We start from the raw sequence: 25,793 nt of genomic DNA on the forward strand, positions 1-25,793 counted from the left end.
AGAGGAAAGTAAATTCAGATACTATTTTTATGATATCCATTGATGCTGTTTTTATTTCTGGTTTTAGTTCTATTATTTTTGTCAGCCAATTATTATAGTTTTTGATGTCAAATCTTAATCTGTCATTCACAGACTGTACCTGTTGACGACTTTCATTGAGATATCCACTTGTGTTTCTTATTATGTTGTATGTTGTGGATGTTATTGCTGTTAGTTTTGTTCTATCCTGTGATTCTTCATGTCTTTTTAAAAATATTTTTAGCATTTCCGATAATGTTGTTTCATTTTGGAAATTAAAATATGTTCTTCTGTTGTTATTTTCATTTGTTAATACAAATGTATAGTTTCTGTTGTATCTATCACTATTCAGTAGTATTACTGGTAGATAGTGTGTCAAATGGTTGCGGTTGATTTTTATTTGTTGTATATGATCTGTCTCTTTGAAGAGGTTTCTCTTCAAATTTAGGATTATTCTGTAAATTAATTCTGTATTTTCTTGTGGACAATCATTTGCGATAACAAAAGGTGTTAATTCGTTATTATGGTTTGATTGTGTATCAAATTTGGAAGCCATTTGTTATTCTTTGAATTTTAATCCGTTCTGTTTTTCTAACAATAGTTTTTGTTATATCCCTCAGAAATTATAATTGTTTACCCAATTTAGTTCAGTACTGGTCGCACCAGATAAGACGTGTTCTAGAGCTTACCTTTGTTAGGATACTTCCTGAACTGTCTTATGGTTGTCTCAAGAATACTAGTTAATCTTAAGGCTTACCTGACTAACTAAAGTTCTATTCCTCTAGTCTGTTACTCTTCTATCTGAGCTTCAGTAGACGGTGCACGGGCCCCAATGCTACGGTCTAACGTTTATCTCAATACAAAACAAGAGCGGAGTAGAGAGAGAGAAATATACTCTATTATTAAATCAGGATGGTGACTGGTACTGACTAAATTACTTTCTCTTCTGCTGAGAGAGGGTAGATGGGTAAACACATAAAGGGAAAGGAGGATAAAATAACATATCATTTTTATCCAATCAGGAAAGAGTATTTCAGTCTTTTTCTGAATAAAGTCTTTCAAATATTAAATATTCCTTTTTGGAAGTCATGCCCGACTCCATTGCGTCATAGAACAAGCAAAACCTGATACCAAAGTCTGAGCGTCCTTTGTGGAAGCTTTTCAGTATGTTAGGTCAACCTCTGTTTAAGTTATGAGTTTAACTTCAACACCAATTAGCGGCGGATAGCTTTGTTTAAATCATCAGTCCTCAATTTATTTGTAAGATTTTAAAAGCTATCTGATTTTTTAAAATCTCGCTGTAAAATTGTGGTCATGTTTTGTTTTTTTGGCATGCGAAATCAAGCACTAAGGACAAATAAGTTTGAACGAAGAGTAACTTGATTTAATAATGATTGAACACATGTTCGAGATGTAAAACCAAAAGTCAATTTTCATGAGTTGCTGTTGTTTCAAACCTGTAGAATTATCTGCCATTATGTCTGTTTATTTGCCCATTTGTTTAGCTTTGTTTATCAACAGAAAAATTAATTAAGTTTTCTGATAAAATTAATTTTCTTTCGTTGTCTGCTCAATAAAATGGAATGCGAACTGGCATTGTTAAAAAACAGTTATTAGTAAAGCTTTTTGTTTAATTGACAAATTAACTGACGAGGCCAAGAATTATTTAACTTCTTGTCGAATTTCATTTCAAACGTCAATTCATTCGACTTGCGTCAAAATACTAACAAGAAATTGTCATACATGCTATTTTTAAAGTGAACCGAAAATTCATCTACCAACATTTTAATCTGACGAAATTTGTAATCGCCATGTTTAGGTACGTGCGCATAAGGGATCCATGGATTTTCTGTTCATCAAAGTTTAGGATACTAACAGTTAGGGATTTAATGTGCTGACAGTTATGAATACCATAAATAACGAATATAGTTATTTGGTATCTCAATTTTTTTGGAGCTCTAACAATTTCTTCTGAAATTAAGAAATAAAAACTGGCAAAAGAAAAATTAGTCTCTCTGCGTATTATATGGATGAACTGTAACATTGGTTACATAAGGGAGAAAATAGCAATAAAGTGTTAGAAAAATTTTGTTTATAAAAACGCTCAGTGAGGGGCCAAACCATAGGATCCTTCAATCTTGCTTATAGTGCGGATCAATTAGCTTTTTTCTCTCAAATGAACATTATGACAATCTTTTTTGTCCCTGTGACCTTTTTGATGCAATTTTTTTTTTTTGGTTTGAAGCGTATAGTTTTCGGATTGAATTTTGACCCTCGAGTTTTCGTGTACTGCTTGACCTAAATTACTCTCATTCATGAGCTTAAGACGTTTAACTCAATTGACGACCTGTTACTGCAAAGAGTCCCACGTTTGTTCCCTTGAAGAGCTTGTTCTACTTGGTAGTGATAAAGATATAGGTTGCTAAAAACATTTGTAGAAACTAATTGACTATTGGAAATTGCCTTTTTTTTAAAGTTTGAATCACTATAGTGATCTTCAATAAGCTATAGCATTATTTTAGTCCACTTTGTAAAGTTTTCTCACCGCTGAACCCAGCTACGCTGGAACCCCCTGTTTTTTTAAAATTTTGAGATGAATTCGTCTAACTTACTCGGGCATCGTTTTTTTTTCGTAACGATTAATAATTCTTTCTAACGCTGTTTAAAACAATTAAAACAAGGTAAAAAGAATATCTATTCTTTCAAGCTAGAGACCTCCTAGAACTTTATGGGGTTAACCAACTTCGATCTGTCCATGATTTTTGAAAAATATGGAGAAAAGAAAATTTTCTAGTTACTACTACCCGGGAGTCAACCCGGGATCATAAACTATCGAAATTTTCATAAAAAAGTAGTAAAACTCGGAAGCCAGCTGAGATTTTATACTGTATCAGAGTTGCTCGTTGAATTAAAAAACTATAAGGTTAGCGTAAAACTTTAAAGCTGTGTAAGTCGTTTCAACTTTTGTAATTTCCAATGTTATGATTAGGGTAAACGAGGTAAGAATTTTCCAGAATAAGTTTCCACACTAATAATAGAAGTGGAGAATTCGGATATATTTCTCGGCGCTTCAACTCGTGCCATGTGTCAGTCCAGTTTTACTTGTTAAGTTTTTCCAATTGTTACAATTGTTACATCTGCAAATTGTACGCCAAGAGCATTTGTTAGGCTAAATTGAGTTGTGAAAAAGTGCCAGTATGCTTTAGTGGTAGTGTGTTTGTTTAATTTGCCTCCAAATTTTTGAATATTTCTATTTACAACGTTATGCAATAGTTTCGTTCGGTGGAAGAAGTTTTCATCGGATTTGACTAGTCGGTTATTTTCAATTTTCAGTTCACGTCTACAGTGTTGCCTTGTCCTCTCGTCTTCGAGAGATTTTAAATTTTGTTGGGTTGTCATACTCATTACGTGTAATAGCTAGGGAAAGAAGAAGTTCCTGCAGTTCAATGTAGTGACAGAGTTGGAGGTGGTTTAGGCTAATGAGATGTTCTTTGTAACTTTGAATTGAATTTCCTAGAATCCATTTAGTGGCAATGATCTGCACTTTTTCAATTTTGTCAATGTTGGGGTTGTTTGGCAACCATGATTGTGAACAGTACGTCAGTATTGAACCAATATAACCAGTATATCAGTTCATTTTGTTTGATGTTGAGCTGATTGCTGACATATTTCGTTTTATTTGGAAAAAGCAATAGTCGCTTTTTGCACTCTGTGGTTACAGTTGCCTTGTCATGAGATGTTTGATGTAATTACTAAACCAAGGTCTTTTTGGGATTCAGCTGGTCTTTTGGGATTCCTGGCTACGCATAGATGTCGTGAGCTTACCCCTAACATTCAACAACTTGCATTTGTTTGCATTTAACTTATACTTGCAAACAAATGCAAGTTGGGTACCAAGTAGCAGTACAAACAACTATAAGCGTTAGTACTGCTACTTGGTATCATACGACTAGGACCTTAAGGCTCTTTTGATGACCTAGCAATCGGTTTGTTTTTTTTCTCCCTGTAGTCTGGTAAATTACAGTATAGTTCATAGCATACTTGAAAACAATTAATCATTATTGTTCTCAAATTTTTATCGCATTGAATAGCTGTTGAAACTTAAAGCTGGCGTCCACTTTATAGAAAGTTGATTTTTCAATCAATTTTGCAAAATTATGTTTGAAAGAAGTTTCCTCTTTCCTCATATGAGATGATATGATGAAATTATTGACAATCTGATGATGATGAAGCAATGACAAAAATTATTAATCACATATATTTTGTGTTTTTTGTAGGTAACTACAGAATAGCACACGATGTGTTGTTTGGAATGTTTGCTGACCTGAAAGACAACAGCATCAAGATTCCCCAGGAGATGGCAACTAATCTCATGTTGCTACACAGCTATCTACTCGTCCGAGTAAGTCACAAAATACATGATTTACTATCTTAGAAGAACTGATAAGAATCCTATCAGATCTTGCACAGTAAAATTTACCTAAAGGTGGATTTTAATAGTGTAAGATTTGATAAAATCTTATGCGATAAAGATTTTGACTAGACGTCTGATAAGAGCTTGGAAGTAAAAAATTTCATAGTCAATGAGGCAGTTGATTTGAGCCCACTTTTGCGGGTTTAGCTTTGCGGGAACCAACTTTAGCATACGCAGGCACGGCTTTTGTGTAGGAGAACTAACTCTGATGAAATTACAATGAATTATCTGGCATTATTCGAGAACAGCTTAGCATTTTGAGATGTAAATCAGAATTTGAGATTAATTTTAGTAGAAACACAACCTTTTTTTAATTGAAAAACGCACGTAGCAAGTTTTAAAATCTGACTCTGAGTATAAAAAATAATCTGACACTGCAGAGATGCTGCAATTTAAAACTTGCACGTAAATTTTTCAAGGATGATTTCTCGTTGATTTCTGTCTCTTTGTTTGTGTTGCAGGTTTACATGAAGAAGGGAGATCACGTGAAAGCCGCCAATTTGCTAGTCAGAGTCGCAAACAACATCTCGAAATTCCCATCACGTAAGTCTTCGATCAAGGAGGAGTTCAGTTATTACCTCAATCGTCTCAATCTATTTTTAATTGCCCTCAAGCATAATGTCAAACAACTACAAGTATTTTTATGACATTTTGTCTGACGAGTTTGAGTATCGGATTGACTTTTTGAACGCGATTTGGTCAATTTCTTGTTAAAATTACTCCAATTCTAGCTCCAGACTTACTTTGTGACACTCCTTTTCAGTCTTTTTTTGAACTTTAAGCCAAGCCCAACGATAAGCATGTACTATAAGCTGCAAACTCAGTTTTATAAAGTCTGGATTTTGTTTCAAACAAAAGTAACCAGCCGTGCCGTTATTGTTTTATTCTGTTATGAGGAAATATATACTGTCCCGGTTTTTTTTCCTCGGACATTTTTTTTCACTTTTTATTCTATTTGTTATCTGTAGATATATAGTATCATTAGAACGCCTAAGGTGGTCAGATTTTTCAGTAGACTATTTTTTCTATTCATTTTAAAAGACCTTATTTTTGCTCTGACGAATTTTGTAGCAATACCAGTCGTTAACACAAGTTAGCGATAAAATGGAAACATAGAAAAAGGCCATATTTTGAAGCTCATTTTATTTAACATTTCGTAGTCTTTTGCTTCTGATTTTTGGATCTTTTCCGTTTGTGGATCTTTCTCCCCGTACGTTTTGCACTCCCAATCACAGAGCACGTGTCCTTACAGAGTAAATTATTTTGTAAAAATTTGGCACGTGCGTCTGGGGGGAAGGGGGGGGGCAAATAATATGCACCCACTATGATGGGGTTGCACAAACGGTAACTATTTTTTATTAATAGCCGACTTCATCTTCTCAGCCGGCTATTATAGTGACCCTATTTTTACAATTCAAAGAATTTGAAGTGTATTGGGGCGCTGTTCTTTGTAAGATCTGGTCACAAATTTACATGATTTTTAAAGTCAAATCGAAGTGACGATTGTGGTCACGCCGAAACAGGAATTTTAAAACTCTAAGGTTAAAGCAAAGAGAAAAACATTTCCACCAAAAATTGTTTTCTCGTTAGTGGTTTTTTGTTCACGTACGTGCAATTTGACTTTTGTTTTTAAATGCTCTCAAAGAAGTTTGTAGCAATTATATTAGACCTGTGGTCACCCGCCCACATTCGCGCCGTAAACTTTCCTCCACCTGGTAATTTGGACCCCCCACACATACGCACAACGCAAGCCCACCTGAAACTCCTACTCCGCTCGCACCCCCTAATGCTTGCATCATCACGCCCCAGCTGGCTACTACTGAGGCCAACCGCGCGCCGATCGTTTGAGAGCAATTCGTCCGACGTTAGGTTTTTGGTCGGATTTTCTAAATGGTTTTTCCACTCCAGTCCGTATTCATTCTAGGTCTAGTTTTTGTTTAGTCAATGAAAATTCTTTGAAGTGTAGGCGAGGACTTGTCCTGCTATGTTTTTTTTTACTTCGAGGAATATATTTTTCTTCACCTCACCGTAATTCACTGCTTGTTAGTAGCCACCCTCATCTTCTCAGCCGGCTATTATAGCGCTCCTATTTTTTTTCTTCGTCGAACAAAAAATGTTTCGCTTTACCTCATTTTGCCGCTTTTTCAACATTTTGCGTGAAATTTTTTTGACTTCTCTAGGCTAATTTCTCTCTTCTCTCATTCTGCTAAAAGTGATTTTTAACATCAGTTGCTCAGCAAAGCAATTCAAAATGGACAGAGTCAGTATAAAAAATTGAAGTCAGAAATAGAAACGGGATAAACCCATAAAGCCCAATTTTAGATGCCCGCTATTTGAACGTCGTTCCTATAAGTCTTAGTTACCATCTCTTATGCTTATTGGTATTGATAGTAGCCCTTGTAGCCTCTCTCTAAGAAACAGAAGTATGTTCAACTACGAAATGCCATCAAAATGAATCGGACCTAAAAAATGTTTTTGGTACAAAAATCTTTTTCAATATCTATTCTTTCAATCCCAATCATGCTTATTGGAATCAACGGCGGCTTTTTTTCGGCAATCTGCCAGGTATGTTTGAACATTCTGCGTGCTATTTTTTACGTTCTCTAGATTCGTTTTATTCTTGGCATTCTACTCAGAGCGCTTTTAAATAGCAGTTGCTCAGCAATGCAATCTAAGATGAACAAAGTTGCAGAACAAAAACAAGAATAGAAACGAGATAAATTCATAAAGCCCACTTTTAGATGCACGCTACATCAAATTTTTTCTCATAGGTATTAATTATCATCTCTAATGCGTATTGATTTTGCTACTAGCCCCCGTATACCCTGATTAGAAAACAGGAGAATGTCTATCTACGGATTGACATCACAATAGTTCGCACTTTGAAATTTTTTTTGTTCATTTTTTATACTTCTTTTCTGTCCTTTCTATCCCAATCGGGGTTATGAGAATCAGTGTTGGTTATTTTTAGGCAGTTTGTCGGTTATGTTATGATTTGTTGCGTTCTTATTAGATCAACCGTTGATTTAATTTGCAGCAAAATTTTGTTCAAGATTATTTATAAGTTTGATCTAATCACTTCTATTTTTTTCATGTGCCATAAGAAATATTGAATTAGAAATGATTTCACGTTGGACTCAACTAACTGTACCATGCGAAAACCTCACAGGGTGGTCAGGTCATTTTAGAATTGTTGGTCCCATATAAGTCGATCATGCCTATCTAAACTACAGACCAACAACCTACTTATCAATCCCCCGCCAACATAAACCCACCTTCTCCACACCTACCCCCTACCTAACCCCCTGGATACCTATTCAACCTTGCCTACACCCTCTCCCCCAACTACTTCACTCTTACCCCCCAGCAATCTATCCCCTTCAATTATCTACCCCCCACTTTCCCTTGCAACTAACACCTACCTTACCCCCACCTCCTACTTATCTGCTCCACCCGCCAATTACTTACGCCCTCCACACCTAAACTCATTCCTAACTAAAATTCGTTGTTTCTATTGCTATTTTAATTATCTTTTTTGTTATTTCTGCATTAGATAGGGTTAGGTAAAAGTTTTTTTTTCACGACTCCTCGAGTCCTTTCCGGTTTTCTACCGGATATTTTTTTAGCTGAAGCTAGTTCATGACTTGAATTTTGGCTTTTTCTATTCCACCAGTTACCTCCGTTTTTGAACTTTGACCTCTCTTTGCGAGCATTAGACTTTAACAGTAGCTTAGGTTGTAATATACAGTAATTAGGGACTGCTGATAATATCCAAGTTGAAGATTACCACTCATTTCCCTGACCACCCCGCAAGCTGCATCTCTTACCTACCTACCTACCTTATTATTAACTAAAAAATTGTGTCTAACTTGTTTTTAATTTTTTGACTTCTTGATAGTTTTTATCTTTCCGAGTTAGGTAAGCTTGCTTAGAGTTTATGTTGCATGACTCGGACTTGTTTCCGGTATTCTACCGACTATATTTTTTATTTAAAATTTTTGCTTCATTATTTTTTCTAGGACATACTATCGATTACACATCTTGAGTGACTTTTTCACGCTTGACTTTTTGATCTTTTGAAGTGATTTGAATTGCAAACATTCCGGAATTATGTCTGTGGCTAAAATAAAACTCACTGAAAGTCGCAGAGACCTCATCCGAGAGGTCGCGGATGTGAACCTCTCCATAGTCTAAAGTTTTTGCACGATCGAATTTCTCTAGCCTCGCCAGTTGTTCGAAAGCAATTCGCCGACGTTAGTAGGTTAGTGTTTGATTCATTTATCTCTTTTTGTGTGTTTAGATGTGATTCAAATCCTGACTTCGACAGTAGTAGAGTGTCACCGGAGTGGTATGAAGGGATCTGCATTCGACTACGCCTCTATGCTGATGAGACAAGAGTACAGACAGAATATTGACCCAAAGTACAAGAGCAAAATCGAGAACATCGTCAGGTATGCAGAGCTGATTAATCACAATGTAAAGATGACGTGACGAAACTATTTTAGCTCTGAGATCAAACTGTTTAGTTCTAGAAACTTTTTTTGTTCAAACTTATTTCTGCCAATGCAACGTTTGTATCTACAACCGAATCGTTCTAGTTCTTAGACTTGAAATTTTTACAATTAAAAGAATTTGTATTATATTGGGCGCTCTTTTTTTATGATCTGTTCACACTCCCAGAGGAGTTAAAAACTTTAAATTGCTGAAAAATATAGAATAGTCGATTAGAAGCAAAATTGTGGTTTAAAAAGGTTCCCAATTTTTCCCGCATTTCTGCAATTGTCGGCAATCGGTTTATTACTCAGTCTTTCTGAAGTATCTTCAAGATAACGGTAGGTGAACTAAACTTCCTTTCTATGTACAAAAAAGCTCAAAACAAATTGACTCATCTTATTGGTATAAAAGCAGTATTCAGTAATCAAGATTTTTGGAAGTTTTTACTGATTTTTTTTGTAGAATTATTTTGTTAATATAAAATGCAATCAGCGTCACAAAGAAAACCATTTTACAGTTTGAAAATATCGGATGTTCTCATTGTTGAAATAATGATTTTGAGCGTTTCCGTGTTGACATGTAAAAACAGTGGTCTGTTGTGTTTTGTGTAACCAAAAAAGTATTTTTCTTATTCTGTCTATCTAACTTCGGATATTGTTAAAATGTTCAGCAATGTTGTATCATAGTATCAGGGTGAAACTATCGAAAAATGCAATATTTGTTTAAATTTGAAAGCTTTCATTATGTTTATGATTTTTTAAGATCCATCTAGTTTGGACGGGAGATGATCTGAGCTAGGTAATTATTTCATTGTCTAATTAGTAGCCGCCGTCTTACCGGCTATTATTTAGGCACTTTTGACACTTTTTTCTGTTTCAATCCCGATTTGTGTCAGGCACGTCAACTGCGGTTATTTTGCCGGCTATGATTTTCTAATGCTGTTTTGGATTGAGATTGAAAGACATTATTTATTGTCTTGTATGAACTATTCAATTGTCTGTTCTGGTTCCATGCCGCTATTTTATATCAACTACTTTAAACCGTATCGCTCCTCTTTCAGTTTTAAAAATTACGTTAAGCTCCTCGAGAGTTTTCAAAACGGGACATCAAATCAATATGCAGATCTTCGAAATGCTAATTAATTGCTCTCAAATGAAGTTTGTATTAATTATATTAGTGCTAGGTACCGCCAAAGCCAACCGCTCGCCGCTCGTTTCAGAGCAATTCGCCCGACGTTAGTCGGTTATGTTTGATAAAGTTATGTGCTTTGCCGCAAAATTATCTTTTGGAAGAAAACTGAAAGAGTGACTTAAATTCTTTAAGTATGTAAAATTTAAAAGTTTATTTATTTTTTTTTGATTCGAGTCTTGAATTGCAGTTTTTAAAATAGTCTTTCACAAGATTGGGAGGAATTTATTTTGCCATTGTGTCATTTTTTGCTTGATCGTTTTGTTCTTGAGTAGTCGTTGATTCCTTTAAGTGAGATGGATTTTGCTTGACTTTTTCACGCTTGTGTTTTTAATTTCTGAGTAATCCAATTTCCTATCTTTTAAAAGATCAGCAGCTAACTTAGTTCGTTGAATTTTATTCCTGAAAGTGTTATCAAAGTGCTCCAAAATTAGTTTCTTTTTTTTTCTTTTGCAGTTATCAGACATTTTACCAGGCTATTACCTTTTCCGTAGCGGTGAAGCAGGCTACATTAATTTTTTGATTGCTGAATTGTAAGTTTATGGGGTAGTTTGTAATTAATTTTTTTCATTAATGATGTTTTCATTTTCTGTTATTCGTTTTTCTTGTGAGAATATTGAGATGTCCTAATTGACTTCCTTTGCTGCCTAAATTTGAAGTGTTCAGAGGCTCCTATTAATCAACTTTTTGAGAGTCATATCTCTAGCCGTTGAGAGATTGCTAAGAAGTTTTGTTTGATTTCTGAGGTTGTTCTTTAGTGAAACCGTTCAGAGACTTTAGTATATATGTTTGCAACTGTCAAACAAACCAGGTATAAAAATTTCCGTATATGTGCCCAACAAAATTTTTTGCGACTTTTTTTTATTTTATGAGGACGATAGTTGTTGAAGTTGGCAACCGGGACGAATAGAGGAAACAATAGGTTTTTCCTAGCGTTGCCAGCTTTTTGTAGCAAACGATATTCAGGTCTCCATGGTCCATTTTTATGTTAGAAATTGCAATTATCTATATCCGTATCAGCTGTTCAAAAGGCTATTTTTAGTCGAGCGGGAGTGTTGGGGCTTAGTCCTGTCTTTAAAATATGTTCACATTTTTTGAAGGGCTCCAAAATTATTTAGAAGTCGATTTTTAGCTGCGGTGTTTCACATTTCAAAGCTGTAATGTAAAAGTACAGGAAAATTGAGCGTGTTTAAAGCGGGATTTTAAAACATTTATAGCCGAGTCCACATAGTTTTGTTTTTTGTGTCTCAATTTAATTTTTCACTGTTATCTTGATGTATTTCAAAGTTGTTAATAGCCGCCGTCAGCCTCTCAAACTGCTATTATTTAGGCGCTCTCCTTTTTTTAAAAAATTAGCTTTACCATTTGATCACGTTTTTCGTTTTACTTAAGTCACGATTTTCACGTCTGACTTCTGACTTACCTCACTCACTGTTTCATGTTTTATCTGAATGGTTTTTAAATCCATTCACTCAATGAGTTACGCAAGATTGTGAATACAGTCTTCAAAAGAGCAAAATCAAAAGAGACGGGATAAACCGATGAAGCCCGGTCATTAAGTCGTAGTTCATTAGGTTGTCAAAGTTAATTAGAGCGATTGCTAGCTGATATTAGTATTAAGCTTAGTACCCTTCAGTTTAGAAGCTGAAGTAAGTATAGGTTTAGAATCTTACTAAAACTGAACACTGAATTAGAACAATTTTTGAAACTTAGGAAATTTTTTTTTCATTTTCATTCTCTTCTTTTTGTCTGTTTCAATCCCGATGTGCATCTAGCGCGTCAATAGCGGCCATTTTCCGGCAGTCTGCTGGTTATTTTTTTTTCTGTTATGTCAAAGAGAAATTTTTGAATTGTATTTCAGGACTTCTCCTGCTGTTTTTTCTTAAATCATTCAGCCCTGGATCACGTTTTTGTTTTACGCAAGTCACTTGTTTCACGCTTGAGTTCTCACTTACTCAATCATTTTAGCTGACTTTCATCTAGATTTCCAGTAACAAATATGAGCGATGTTGTGAAAACGATAAGATCAGAAGAAAATTAAAATAATTGCCATGAACGTCTAGAGCCTGGTCTCTAAACAGCCTAAATATCGAGATAACCAGAATTGTCCAGAAAAGGCATGTTTAAAATCTTTCGATTTTTTCTTTGTTTTTGTCTTTGACAATTTCATTCTCAATGCACGCTAAAGTGCTAATGACTTAAGTAAGCGTGCATTTTCTGGCAATTTGGATTTCGTTTTAAATGGTTTGCAAGGCGAAAGCTTCAAATATGGGCGAAAGGTCAAAAACTGTGTATTGCGGACAGCCGGGGATTGAACCCGGGACCTCTCGCACCCAAAGCGAGAATCATACCACTAGACCACTATCCCTTTGAACACGTCTGCGAAGTTTGAGACCAGCACAAAATGACCTTCAGATATGTTTTTTAACGTTGTGATCTTTCCAAGTTTGCGGAATTGTGATGGGGAAGAGTTAATTAACAATACACCCCCATTCATTAGGTAGGAAATTTTGTAGCAATTATATTAGTTCTGCGGTTTTATGCGATTTTTTGCCTGACTGTCTTTTCATCTGACGCTTTTAATTTTTCGTCCTCAAAAATTAAGATAAAACAGCTGAAGCTCGGGAGAGTCTTAAGTGGCTGAGCAGCTCTCTTAGAGCTTGGATCTATTCTGTTTCGCCTCCCCCAGTGTTTTTTTACGCCCCCCCCCCCGAAAATAGCACGTGCTCCTTGGTGGGCGTAAAAAGTAAGCTCACTACAACCTCCCCCCCCACAGCCTGGTGATCATATAACGTATACTCCCCTACGATTACGTAACTAACCATAAAGGAGAGACTATCATATGAAAAGACTCTGATATTAGTAACAATTGGACACAATGACATTTCAGGAAACAAGACAAGAGTGAGATAGAGGCAGGAGTGTCAGCTTGTCCCTACTGTGGAGTGGATTTACCTGACTACCAACTCACCTGTTCAGAGTGCAAAAACAACATCCCATACTGCATCGCCACTGTTAGTAGATGTCATCAGAGAGAACCCCCCTCCCCCCTCCCCTCCAATCCACTTTATCCCGCCGGTCCCATCTCCTGATATTTTCTTGAGGGCCCAAGAAAAGAAGCTTCCTGTTCGAAGCCACTAAGTTGTTGCCTTCGTGGCTGTTGAGCAACTATTATCATATAAGGGATATATATGAGAATGTTGCTTGAATGTTTTTTGAAAGGGAAATCCGAGTTATGGGGGGGGGGGGGGGAGTTAAGGTAATTAAGAGGAAGCTGAAAGCCAGTTTTGTATGATATAGATTCCGATTTCATTAAATGAGCCATAGTTCTACCCCGAGAATTTATGGGTAAAAACCCCAAAAATCTTAAACGTCTGCCAATTTTCTCTGTGTCACTTCAATTTATAGTCAACCAATACGCTCATATCTTAAGCAGACCAATTTTAATCTCTTAAGTAAACATTGCAACTTACACTTGAAATCTGTCGCATTCTGTAGGCGGGCTTTGTTTGCTATGCAAAGAAATCAATATCAAATTACGTTCTGTCATTCAACTGCTACCAACCATTATTCAACTTTCTCCTCATCTTAAGTACACGACCTTTGGGCTCCTATGTAAACAAACCCCCTCCACTTTATCTCATATTTGCACTTGACATGTCAATCAGTGTTTGCTCAGTAAACGTTGAATGTTGTTCTGTAAAGTTCTTATTTATCTATTTCCGCTTTGAAATTAAGTAGCTGCAATCAATCCCTGTCAAAAATCATGTGTTGAATAATTAATTAAAATAAGCCACAAAGCTCAGAGCAATTGCCATTCTGAGTTTTCTTAACACCTCATGCAATTCTCCAGTTAAAAATTGCTGAAAAGTCTAATATTCCCGAAAGCCCTCAATTTGACCTCTAGTGGTCAATCAGAGGTCAATCATCAAAGATTCGTGGTCAAGTTGATAAAAACTAATTATTGCCATGGAAAGTCCTCTCACAGTTGCACCTACCCACAAAATTTCATGGCCTAACTCACACTCCAACACGAGCAATGGCCGCGCACACTTTTTAGCGACCTCCCGGATGACCCCAAAATACCAAACTTAATAACTCGCGACGTACCGGTCAAAATGTCTTCGGGTAAACGTTTCTAGTAAATATAGGTTGCCACCAACTTGCCTGCCAAGTTTCATGACCAACGGATCAGCTGTTGCAAGTCGTTTGCAATTTGAATATTTTTAACAACTCGTGGGTGTCGAAACCCAAAAAATCCGAGTTCGTTAAAATTGACCGGGGTGGGTACATTTTGTCACTAACTGTCCTGGGTTGTATTGTTACCATATCAAACTCATTCGGGGGTTAGAAATTCGTGTTTTTTTTGGTTTTCGGCTTTCTGGTCGTCCCGCAGCAGCGGCGTAGGGTTGGAATCTGGGGTTAAAAATATCACCAATCGAAAGCCCTTGAAAAGTTACACTAAGGACTCCACGGGCATTTTATTTTTTCCGTTCCGCAGCACCGGCGTGCGCTGGTCCGATGCAGGTTGGGGGGTCTAATCTTACCTCAAAATCGGATTCCTCGTACCCAAATTAGTCTATCCCTCAAATTTAAGGTCAATCCGAAGTTTTCGAAAAAATACTATTTCAATTTAGGTGCTAACTTCCTTCCTGTGATAATTACCAATATTCTCAAAAATCGCCATTTTACATCCTAAACCCTTCACAAGATCATGCAAAAACCTTAATTTATACGTGCATGACATTACCATTGATTAATCCCATTTTTTCTGACTCAAACCTTCATATTTCTCAGTAACATACCTAAAAAGCTTCAAATGTTAATAACTACTTCCGGTTTTAATAACTAGAGGATGGGTAATCTGATTGGCCTGAGAATTATACTCGCAATAGAGGACCATTAGAGGTTTCCCTCCGATCAGTGGGGGGTTGGACAAATTATGTACCCAGGGTACTTCGAAAACCTGATAAATTGCATTTTCTTAATCAAAAATTCCAATAAGTTTCTTCCACAACTTTCTAAACCATTCCCATGATCACCCAATACATTACTGCACAAGTACATGCTGATACGACTGTTTTATACCGTTATTTCATCCATAAACAATCAAATATTTACTTAAAATAACAAAAAACCTTCTAAAAACACCACTTCCGGTGCTAATAACTCAGATCGAAAATGTGTAACCGGCCGCACATCCCTATTAGATATGCAAAATCATTAGGGGAACATCCGCACATATTTTCAGAGTCCAGTGATGAATATACCTTAGAGAGTTGAGGTGTACCAGGTTTGGGAGTGCCAATTCTTTTGCAAATTCAAAATCCCACTTTTTTTAACTTCAAATTGAAATTTCAATTCTGTTCAAAGTATCTAGTTCACTTCAAATGTTCGCTCTCTAGTTTACTTCTAATATTTAAATCACTCATTTCAACTTTGGCCTGTTGCACAAATACAACTTTGCTAATTAATCGAAATATATCGACAGCTCAATATGCTTTTGTTCCTCAATTTGTTTGTTTAAGATATATCACTCAACTCGCCTCTCTGGCGCCTTCGAAACAATAACCCTTCAATTACAGAAAGCTAAACTCAAATATATAACTTTACTTAAATAACTTGACGTAATACATCTAACTTAATCTCCCTCTCCCATGTCATTTAAACGAAAATTAAGGACTACTACACTCCTCCCTCCTAGATTTTTGTTCTCCCGAATAATTGCAGGCCGTTATCTTGTTTGCCGGTTAACTAGCGCCTTACAACGTACCTTAACAATAGTCTACCTAGTGAAGTGAACCATTTAGATTTAGCTCCAGAATAAAATAAACTAACTGCACTAAAAATTGAATAGCGGTTGATTAAATCAGATTTGAAAACACTTTTAACGCATTTTCACATTTTAACATTTTCTACCTAATTCATCAACATTGGTTTTTGAGCAAACGCTATAGCCTCTGAAATACATCCTCCCCGGGAACCCAAAAATCACTAAAGTAAAAGAAAAAATCTAAAAATAGATCTACCAAAACTACACATTTCCCTAAATCATCTTTTATTTTGAAAAATTTTGTTCAGGCTATAGTGCTTGATCAACTTGTCTCGATAAAATAGATTAATACAATATAGGCAAAAATTGGGTAAAAAGGCTTGAATAATTTAGCTGTCAACGTCCCACTCATCACACGCTTGTGCACTTGTAAACGAAAACCTTCTTCCTCTGATATTTGAATGGATGTCCACCTCTTCTTCCACTTTAGCTACCATTTCTCCTCAAATCCTGCCATGACTGCTGTTTTGATGCTTCCAAGCGGCTCTACCTCTCTTTCCAGCTCAACGATCGGTTCTCCAGCAACAGCCATGCAATCTGCGGAAATCGCGATGCAACCCTTCTCTCCACCTTCTGCTCAACTTCCATCGAAAACCCTCTAGAGTCTTCCCTCTTAGGCTGTTGATCATCATGAACCGAACTGTGCATCACTGTAGCCATTGACTTCTGATCAGATTTCGCTGTTCTGTCAACTCCAGCACTTTCCCCATGATGCTCATCCATTGATTCGACCGAAACACCATTAAGCTGACTTTCACTCAATTGCGATTGCACCCATTCCTCCAACTCCTTTCCCAACTGTGCAAAATTACTTCGGTCACCTGCTGCCTTATCGTTTGACCCTTCAGTGTTGCAGATACCAGCTGCCGATCAATTCCTACTGAACTTGTCCAATACTCCAAAGTGTCCGCAGTGCACTCAGTTGTACACATTTGTGTCTCATCAGCCCCGTGTGTTGCATTGCAGAACTTCTGGTCCAAACCCACTGTCTTTAACTCCATCTAGGCCCAGGCTTTCAACATATCGTTTCTGCTAGCTTTGACACCAACGCCAAAATTGCTCGCTATTGCAGTTACATTGCCGCATGCTACTGAATTCAAACTCGCGGCAAAATTTGTCTCGCTTCTCGCATCGTTGATATCAAGATCCTCTACATCTGAAAAATCTGTATCGGAAATATCTTCAAACAAATAGTCATCATCTGATTGTTCATCGCTTAGCTCCTCAGACTCTGGTGACAGTACATAATCCTTTTCCATAGCATGATGCTCATCTTGTCCACAAGACTCAACACTCCGCTCAATGATTTTTTGTGTTGGAAATTTTCTGAAGCCTCTGTTTTCATATTCGCTGAGCGCTGCTCCGTAAATTTTCTTCAAGCTCTTTATTTATTTGACCAAAAACTTCCTCCGTAATCTCTACCTCAGTTCCAATTTGCACTTCATTGCCGTAACCTGGAGTTCTCAATGTACTACCACTCTCAGCAATTCTCGTACCTTCCACTTCTCTAAAGAGATCTTTACTGAAAGCTCCTTTTCTTGGTACACCACAGCGAGCTCCAATGCCAAACCCTTCAGAACTCTTGCCGGGTTGCTGGAATTCATCCATTGAAGAAGTGGCAACGCTTCTACTTGTATCAATCACCTGCCTTTGCTGTCGCATTCTCCGATCCATAGTATCACTGGTTTCAATGAATTCCGCCCTACTTCCCGCTTTCCCTCTAACAAACCATTTGTAGCTTCTCCCATAAAAAAGTGGATGGTCAGACAATCGTATGTCAAACTGATACAGCGTCTGTCAGTGTCCATGCTTGCTTCCCTGGAGTCCACCGCTAATAACCTCTTGGTAAATCACTTACTGTATTCAAGGCCCACCCACACATTCTTGTAGGCAACCATTTCATCATCTCTTCTTCCGTCAATCCCAGCTTCATGCCAGTGCTCAAAAAATGTTCACGCCAGTCTTCCCAAACTTCGCAGCCTGGTGAAGGAAAACGCTTCACCAATTGATAACCAAAAATAATCAAACTATTGGCAAGTCAACTTTCGGTGTGCTCTCAGCAGTTTCTCCGACGAAAAATATCGCACGATCTCCAAATAACCAGAAATTAAACCACAGCAAAAAGTAACAAAGAAACGAAGCCCACCCAGGAGCGCCACTGTTGTCTTCTGAATTTCTGCTAGGCTCAACACTGAGGGGACTCTCTCGCCCAGAAGATCGATCAAATAAAATAAGCCAAAGGTTTTGAATTGGTGAAGCAAGCGTTAATTTGTTACTCTGCTATTTCCCCTCTTCCACTCTTGTATGCTGTTGCAAATTAGGTTGCCTTGAAATATGTTAATTCACAATGGGGCTTGTGACAGCAATTCTCATTATATGGATTACTAAGGTAAAGGAAATACTTGCACATCAATGGAAAAGACAAATTCAAGACAATTTATAATAGTAATTAAAATAATAATACCAATATCCGTGTTTCACTTCCCAAATGAACTAAACTAAAAACGCTCACAGTATACCAACTGGTCTTGCGATTAGAAACTTCAGTCTCAATCTCAATCTCTTCCTTGCTTTTCACAATGTCTTTTAAACTTTAGTCCCACTAAACCAACTGCTTTCTCTCGCTGGAGCGAAAATCTCTCCTATGTTCAAACTTCTGAAATTCTCGCAAAAATCTTAAACGTCTGCTAAGTCTGCCAATTTTCTCTGTGTCACTTCAATTTATAGTCAACCAATACGCTCATATCTTAAGCAGACCAATTTTAATCTCTTAAGTAAACATTGCAACTTACACTTGAAATCTGTCGCATTCTGTAGGCGGGCTTTGTTTGCTATGCAAAGAAATCAATATCAAATTACGTTCTGTCATTCAACTGCTACCAACTATTATTCAACTTTCTCCTTATCTTAAGTATACGACCTTTGGGCTCCTATGTAAACAAACCCACTCCACTTTATCTCATATTTGCACTTGACATGTCAATCAGTGTTTGCTTAGTAAACATTGAACGTTGTTCTGTAAAGTTCTTATTTCTCTTTTTTCGCTATCGAATTAACCTGCTGCAATCAATCCCTGTCAAAAATCATGTGTTGAATAATTAATTAAAATAAGCCCCAAAGCTCAGAGCAATTGCCATTCTGAGTTTTCTTAACACCTCATGCAATTCTCCAGTTTAAAACTGCTGAAAAGTCTAATATTCCCGAAAGTCCTCTCACAGTTGCACCTACCCACAAAATTTCATGGCCTAACTCACACTCCAACACGAGTAATGGCCGAGCACACTTTCCAGCGATCTCCCGGATGACCCTAAAATTCCAAACTTAATAACTCGCGACGTACCGGTCAAAATGTCTTCGGGTAAAAGTTTCTAGTAAATTTAGGTTGCCAGCAACTTGCCTGCCAAGTTTTATGACCAACGGATCAGCTGTTGCAAGTCGTTTGAATTTGAATATTTTAACAAGTCGTGGGTGTCGAAACCCAAAAATCCGAGTTCGTCAAAGTTGACCGGGGTGGGTACATTTTGTCACTAACTGTCCTGGGTTGTCGTATTTTTACCATATCAAACTCATTCGGGGGCTAGAAATTCGTTTTTTTTGGTTTTCGGCTTTCTGATCGTCCCGCAGCAGCGGTGCGGGGTTGAAATATGGGGTTAAAAATATCACCAATAATCGAAAGCCCTTGAAAAGTTACACTAACCCTCCAAAATTCATAGGGCTACTACCAGGACTCCACGAGCAATTTAAATTTTCCGTTCCGCAGCACCGGCGTGCGCTGGTCCGATGCAGGTTGGTGGGGGTTCTAATCTGACCTCAAAATTGGATTCCTCGTACCCAAATTAGTCTATCCCTCAAATTTCAGGTCAATCCGACTACAAGTTTTCGAAAAAATACTATTTCAATTTAGGTGCTAACTTCCTTCCTGTGATATTTACCAATATTCTCAAAAATTGCCATTCTACATCCTACACCCTTCCCAAGATCATGCAAAAACCTTAATTCATACGTGCATGACATTACGACTGATTAATCCCATTATTTCTGACTCAAACACTCATATTTTACAGTAACATACCTAAAAACCTTCAAATCACGCTACTTCCAGTGTTAATAACTAGAGGGTGGGATGTCTGATTGGCCAGAAAATTATACTCGCAATAGAGGACCATTAGGGGTTTCCTCCGATCATTGATTGGTTATCAACCAAAAATTCCTTCCCATCCCTGGGGGTCGGACAAATTTTGTACCCAGGGTACTTCGAAAACCTGATAAATTGCTTTTTCTTATTTAAAAATTCCAATAGATTTCTTCCACAACTTTCTAAATCATTCCCATGATCACCCAATTTATTACTGCACAAGTACATGCTGGTACGATTGTTTTCTACCGTTATTTCATCCATAAACAATCAAATATTTACTTAAAATAACAAAACCTAAAAACACCACTTCCGGTGCTAATAACTCACTCCGATCGAAAATGTGTTACCGGCCGCACATCCCTATTACATATGGACAAACATTAGGAACATCCCCACGAATTTTCAGAGTCCAATGATGAATATACCTTAGGGAGTTGAGGTGTACCAGGTTTGGGGGTGCCCATTATTTTGCAAATTCAAAATCCCACTTTTATTAACTTCAAATTGAAATTTCAATTCTGTTCAAAGTATCTAATTCACTTCAAATGTTCCTTTTCTAGTTTACTTCTAATATTTAAACTCATTTCAACTTTGGCCTGTTGCACAAATACAACTTTGCTAATTAATCGAAATATATCGACAGCTCAAAATGCTTTTGTTCATCAATTTGTTTGTTTAAGATATATCACTCAACTCGCCTCTCTGGCGCCTTCAAAACAATAACTCTTCAATAACAAAAAGCTAAACTCTAATATCTAACTTAACTTAAATAACTTGACTTAACACATCTAACTTAATCTCCCTATCCCATGTCCTTTAAACGAAAATTAAGGACTACTACAATCCTCCCTCCTACAGGCAAAAAAAGCTTAACTCAAATATCTAACTTAACTTAAATAACTTGACTTAACACATCTAACTTAATCTCCCTCTCCCATGTCATTTAAGCGAAAATTAAGGATTACTACACTGGGGGTCTTAAAAACACTGGGGGGGGGGAACAGAATAGATCCAAACTTAATTTTGAGATCCTTTACTTAACTGGAGACGCCTTCACCCTGAAGACCGTGGCCTTAATGAAGCCCAAAATCGACTTTCACTTTCATAATTGAAGGCTAGAAACTGAAGATAATCACATTTATCAATTGATAACAGGACATTCGGGTCTGTTTCTTTGTTGTGTATTGGATGTGTTTGTCGTTTTGTCGACTTTTCTCATTTCTAATTCATTTTTTTTTACTTTTCGATTTTTGGTTGTTTTTTATTCATTCCATTTTTTTCCTCAGCTCAAATTGCTTCTTGAAAGCTTTTAATCTGTATAGCAAATTGAGGTAATTACTGTGAGAATCAATACAACATTGTCATAGATGCGTAAGAAATTACTCTTTTTGATGTTCAAAATTTTATTAAGTCTCATGTTATTTATTTTTAATATCAATACTTTTATCGTATTGATTAACGCGTTTGAACTTAATTATGAAATGGAGCCCAAATTTCATGTTTTGTATTTTCTTAGCACTGTTATGAAAAACGTAAACTGAACTGATTCTACTCATGAACTTATTTAAAAAATGGGACCCCCCCGCTTAGTAGGTGCATATTGTTTGCACCCCCAGACGCACGTGCCATATTTTTACATAATGATTTACCATGTATTGACACGTGCTCTGTAAGGGGGGGGGGCACAAACGGAAAAGATCCAAAAAATGAACAGGTGAACACTGTGATATGCGTGAACACTGGTGGTCAATATATTGCGTGCGCAAATATTATATGCGCCCGGTAACCTGGATAGGGGGGGGGGGGGCGCAAACGGAAAAGAGCTGACTCCTGTTATGTTTGGTGTTTGATTTCAGGGTCGTCATTTGGTGAAGGACAACTGGACAGTGTGTCCTGTTCCCAAGTGTGCATTCCCAGCTATTTTCACAGAGATGCAGGCGTAAGTAGGGAATAAACAGCTTAAAATTCTCCTTTCTAAATGTGAATAGATGTTTTTGTCGAAGAAGTGAAACCCAAAAAATGACAACCCTTGAGCTCATGACCCATATTTTCAAACGCAATGTGTTGCAATTCTTGCAAGACTTGAGGGATCTATTCTGTTTTGCCCCCCCCCCCCCAGCGTAGTGAGCATAAGTCTTTTACGACCCCCAGGCGCACGTTCTATTTGCTTGTAAAGTAACGTGCTATATAACAACATATAGTTTGTAGGTCATAAAAACACTGGGGGAAGGAGGGGAGGGGAGGGGCCGAAATCCGACTTGAGTATAAAATTGAGAAAGTTGCGCTAAAATGTGCATGAACCTTTCAAACTGACCAAGATTAAGAAAACTAAGGCAATGACTGATTTTATTGGTTTCCATTTTTCAAAATGGAAAATTCATTTACCGAATTCTCGGACAGTAAATAAAATGATAGTCTTAAAAGGAAATCACACAAGCAGTAAGTTATAATAATATCAAATAATGGTTTGATTTTATGTTCTTTTCATGATATCAAATTTCGAGCGCTACGTTAGCAGGGTCAAATTGGCACATTTAAATGGCAAAATAAATTTACTCGCATCAAAATTAAACATCAAGTTTCTCTATCGGTCACTCTTTTCGTTGGGCGAGAACTTAAATTGATTTGGTCCTAAAAATGTCCCCCCACTTATTGGTTTCCAAATTACCAATAGTTATCAGTTTTTTTTCTATTATTTTTTAAGGACCACATCAATTTAATGTCTCGCACAACGAGAGGGGTGATCAATAAAGAATCTTGTTCACAGTCCGATAGTGCAAAACAAAATTTTCTGACAGATATGAAAATCTGAACTTGAAAGCCGATATCATGAATACATTATCCAATCTTTCTAAAACCAAATTCTGAATATTTTAAAAATGTCTTTTAGATATCTGGAGAGTGAAGGCGCTTGTCCAATGTGTGGCACCAGCATGCCAGCTCACAACGTCACAAGACTGGACGAGGAGCAAGTCAGGGGGGCTCTGGCCTCGGCTGCCGGACTCCAAAGTGAGAACACAACTGTGAACAACAATCCAGGCTTCGGTGATGGGACCAACTTTTCAGATGATTAGAGAAGACTGAAGGACGAGTGGATTTGGAGGTTATAGGAGCTATATCTCGAAACTTTTGGGGAAAAGGAGATTTCTGGGAACTGTTAAGTTATCATGAGCTATGACAGAAAAAACCAAAGCTGTCACAATGCATTCCCTCAATCCATACTAAATGTAGAAAACTTAATTAACTATGTCACTATCTCCATATTTTAATATTGATAAGGTAACAATGCGAGAAAAATGTTTTCGGTTTTTCCCATTATAACCCCCATTCAGGTATTCTCTGGGCAATTCGGAGGAGACTATGCGCTCCATCGCTGCCAGGTAGGGGTGGGTGGCTGGGGTGGGGGGGGGGGGGGGGTAGAGCTATAATTAGAAGAACTATTATGTGTAAAATGTCACCAGTTTTCATAATTTTTTCTCTAACCGCCAAGTTTGTCAAAAACCGAAATCTACCGAAAAGTTAGTTGAGCATTTTTTTTCCGTTTTTACTTCATGCGTTGTGGGCCTTCACTCTTTTAGAATACATGTTATCATCTCTTAGTTGGCGTAGAAATATTTGTAGAAATCATTATTTTGAAAAGAAAGGAGGAACAAAAGGCGAGTTTAATGTGTTTCTCCTCTCTGATCAGTGTTTTTGTTTTAAGAATTGTTAGAAGCAGTGTTTATTAAGAATTAATATAGATGACAATTTTGTGTATTACTATGTAATTTGTCAAATAGACCATTGTAAATAGCAAAAAATTGTAAATTTTATATCAAAAAAAAGTTGTTCAGACAAAAAGTTTTGCAGTTTGTGAAGCAATGTGAAAATAATTTGTGGTTATAATAAGTTGTTCATGTTGATTTTATAACTTTTATGCTGTACATATATACTTATATGTAAATTTCATATTTGATTTGCTGGATATTTTTTCTGAATTTAAAATATGAGTGGTCAGAGAGATAACGGGTATGTTTTTTCCCAAGTTCCTCACGATCCCAATTAAAAAATTTTGATTTTGAAGGTTTCCTTTTTAAAGTCTGTATCGTTTAAGTAAGCAATTTTTGTATCCGTTTAGAGAGCAGTAGAAACAACATTCAAGTAATACTTCGAAAAGTGAAGTTTTGATATTATTTCAGAAAAAAACAGTTGAATCGGAAATGAAATCAGTAATTGAATGGACTGGAAGTCCACGTGTAAAGTTGGCAAGTTCGTCGATTTCAGCTTTTCGATGCCAGTTAAAACATCAGTACCCTCTGATAGAAAATTCAGCAAAAGTTGAACTGCGAAATAAGTTCTTCCGGTGTTAAAAAGGGGCAGTTTGCATTATCATTGATGCCGTTGAACGGGTAATAAAATTTTTAAACAGTGAGTTGTTAAAATTAGTAACTGATATTTAGAAGGTTCATTTGATATATGGGTGGCACAGAAGGTTCGGAAAGTCGAATTTGAAAGCGAAAAAAAATCAAATAGCCAGATCTGGAAATGTACCACAGAACAGTTTGTCTTAGCACCAGAAAGTGGCGACTTATTTAATTCAAGGTAAAAAAAATATCAAAGGAAAATTAATTGCGTTTTTTTTCCAAAAAGTGCCTAAATAAACTTCAATATTTTAAGGAATTTTCAGTTGAATTTAAATTGGCGAGAAAGGATATCAAAAGAACGTTGTTTTAATGCAATCAGGGTTAATTTATCGGTTTTGAGTGTTTATTTAGTGAATGCTGTCTTTTTCCTTTATTTTCCCAATTTGGAATTTTGAGATTATTTAACAATTCCTAGATCAATTTGTTTTCTAGCATTTCAACTGTAATTGTTTTCGATAGTTTCTAGTTTTTTCAGGCAATCAGTTGCGGTCAAGAATATGGCTATAGAAGCTTGAATAATTTTATTAAAATTATAAAGTGTTCATTTTCTGATTTGACAACCAAAAATGAACTCAAAAGTCATCAGAGACAACCGTCCATTGCGATTCTTCACGTCACTCTCCGATCAGATGAGTTTTTCCCAGATCAACCTCTTCGTCGGCACAAGATTTTGTTTCAACAATTCTGTTATCTGAAACAATTCATCTTGTATTAATTTTCTGAAATATATCAGTTATGTGGCCAAGGTTATCAACCAGACAAGTTGGTCTCAAATTTTGCCAACTGTTTTCTGAGCAACTTCCTTGTAAATGTGTATCTAACAAAACGAAGGTAAGATCTGGTGAGTAGAATTAAAAATTTCCGGCAAAACTGGAAAAGTGCCAAAGTAGATTAAACGAAACACCGACGAATTTGGCAAATAAATAAACGTAATGGGTTCAACCCTCAAAAACAATTCAAGAAAAGAAAGAAAGAAAATATATTTCTGACCAAATTTGTTGATTTGATTTCAACAACATTTTTGTAAACAATAATGCAAATGAACAGAAAGTGTTAGAAAAAAACTAGCGCTCTTGTGGAACCAAGAGGAACAGATCTGAAACATATGTGAAACTACGCACGCTAAGCGGAGCACACGCCACATTTTACAATTTGAAAATGAAAAAAAGTCGAGACCTGAAATAAGCGCAAAAGGTTGCAACTGGCTTTTGCTTCAAAAATAGGTGGCTTCCTATAAACAAATAT

General features: G+C 36.7%; 1 protein-coding gene and 1 non-coding gene across 4 annotated transcripts in view; one reads left to right on the top strand and one right to left on the bottom strand.

Moving 5' to 3' along the window:
* The window catches only part of LOC142351748 (WD repeat-containing protein 19-like), a 378,166-nt gene extending 354,684 nt beyond the window's left edge, over positions 1-23,482 (top strand). For all 3 annotated transcript variants that reach the window (XM_075403894.1, XM_075403893.1, XM_075403895.1), the window contains 6 exons: positions 4,296-4,420; positions 4,954-5,035; positions 8,793-8,943; positions 13,065-13,188; positions 22,002-22,084; positions 23,036-23,482. In XM_075403894.1, coding sequence (XP_075260009.1) covers positions 4,296-4,420; positions 4,954-5,035; positions 8,793-8,943; positions 13,065-13,188; positions 22,002-22,084; positions 23,036-23,219 — 749 coding nt within the window. In that variant the 3' untranslated portion in view covers positions 23,220-23,482. The remainder of the gene's footprint in view (positions 1-4,295; positions 4,421-4,953; positions 5,036-8,792; positions 8,944-13,064; positions 13,189-22,001; positions 22,085-23,035) is intronic.
* Positions 12,470-12,542, bottom strand: Trnap-ugg (transfer RNA proline (anticodon UGG)). The gene has a single exon. It is a non-coding gene; the product is annotated as a tRNA-Pro (tRNA).
* Positions 23,483-25,793: the final 2,311 nt, after the last annotated feature.

This window comes from Convolutriloba macropyga, chromosome 13 (genome assembly GCF_964194025.1).
Source record: "Convolutriloba macropyga chromosome 13, txConMacr16.3, whole genome shotgun sequence".
In the NCBI taxonomy this organism is placed as follows: Eukaryota; Metazoa; Xenacoelomorpha; order Acoela; family Convolutidae; genus Convolutriloba; species Convolutriloba macropyga.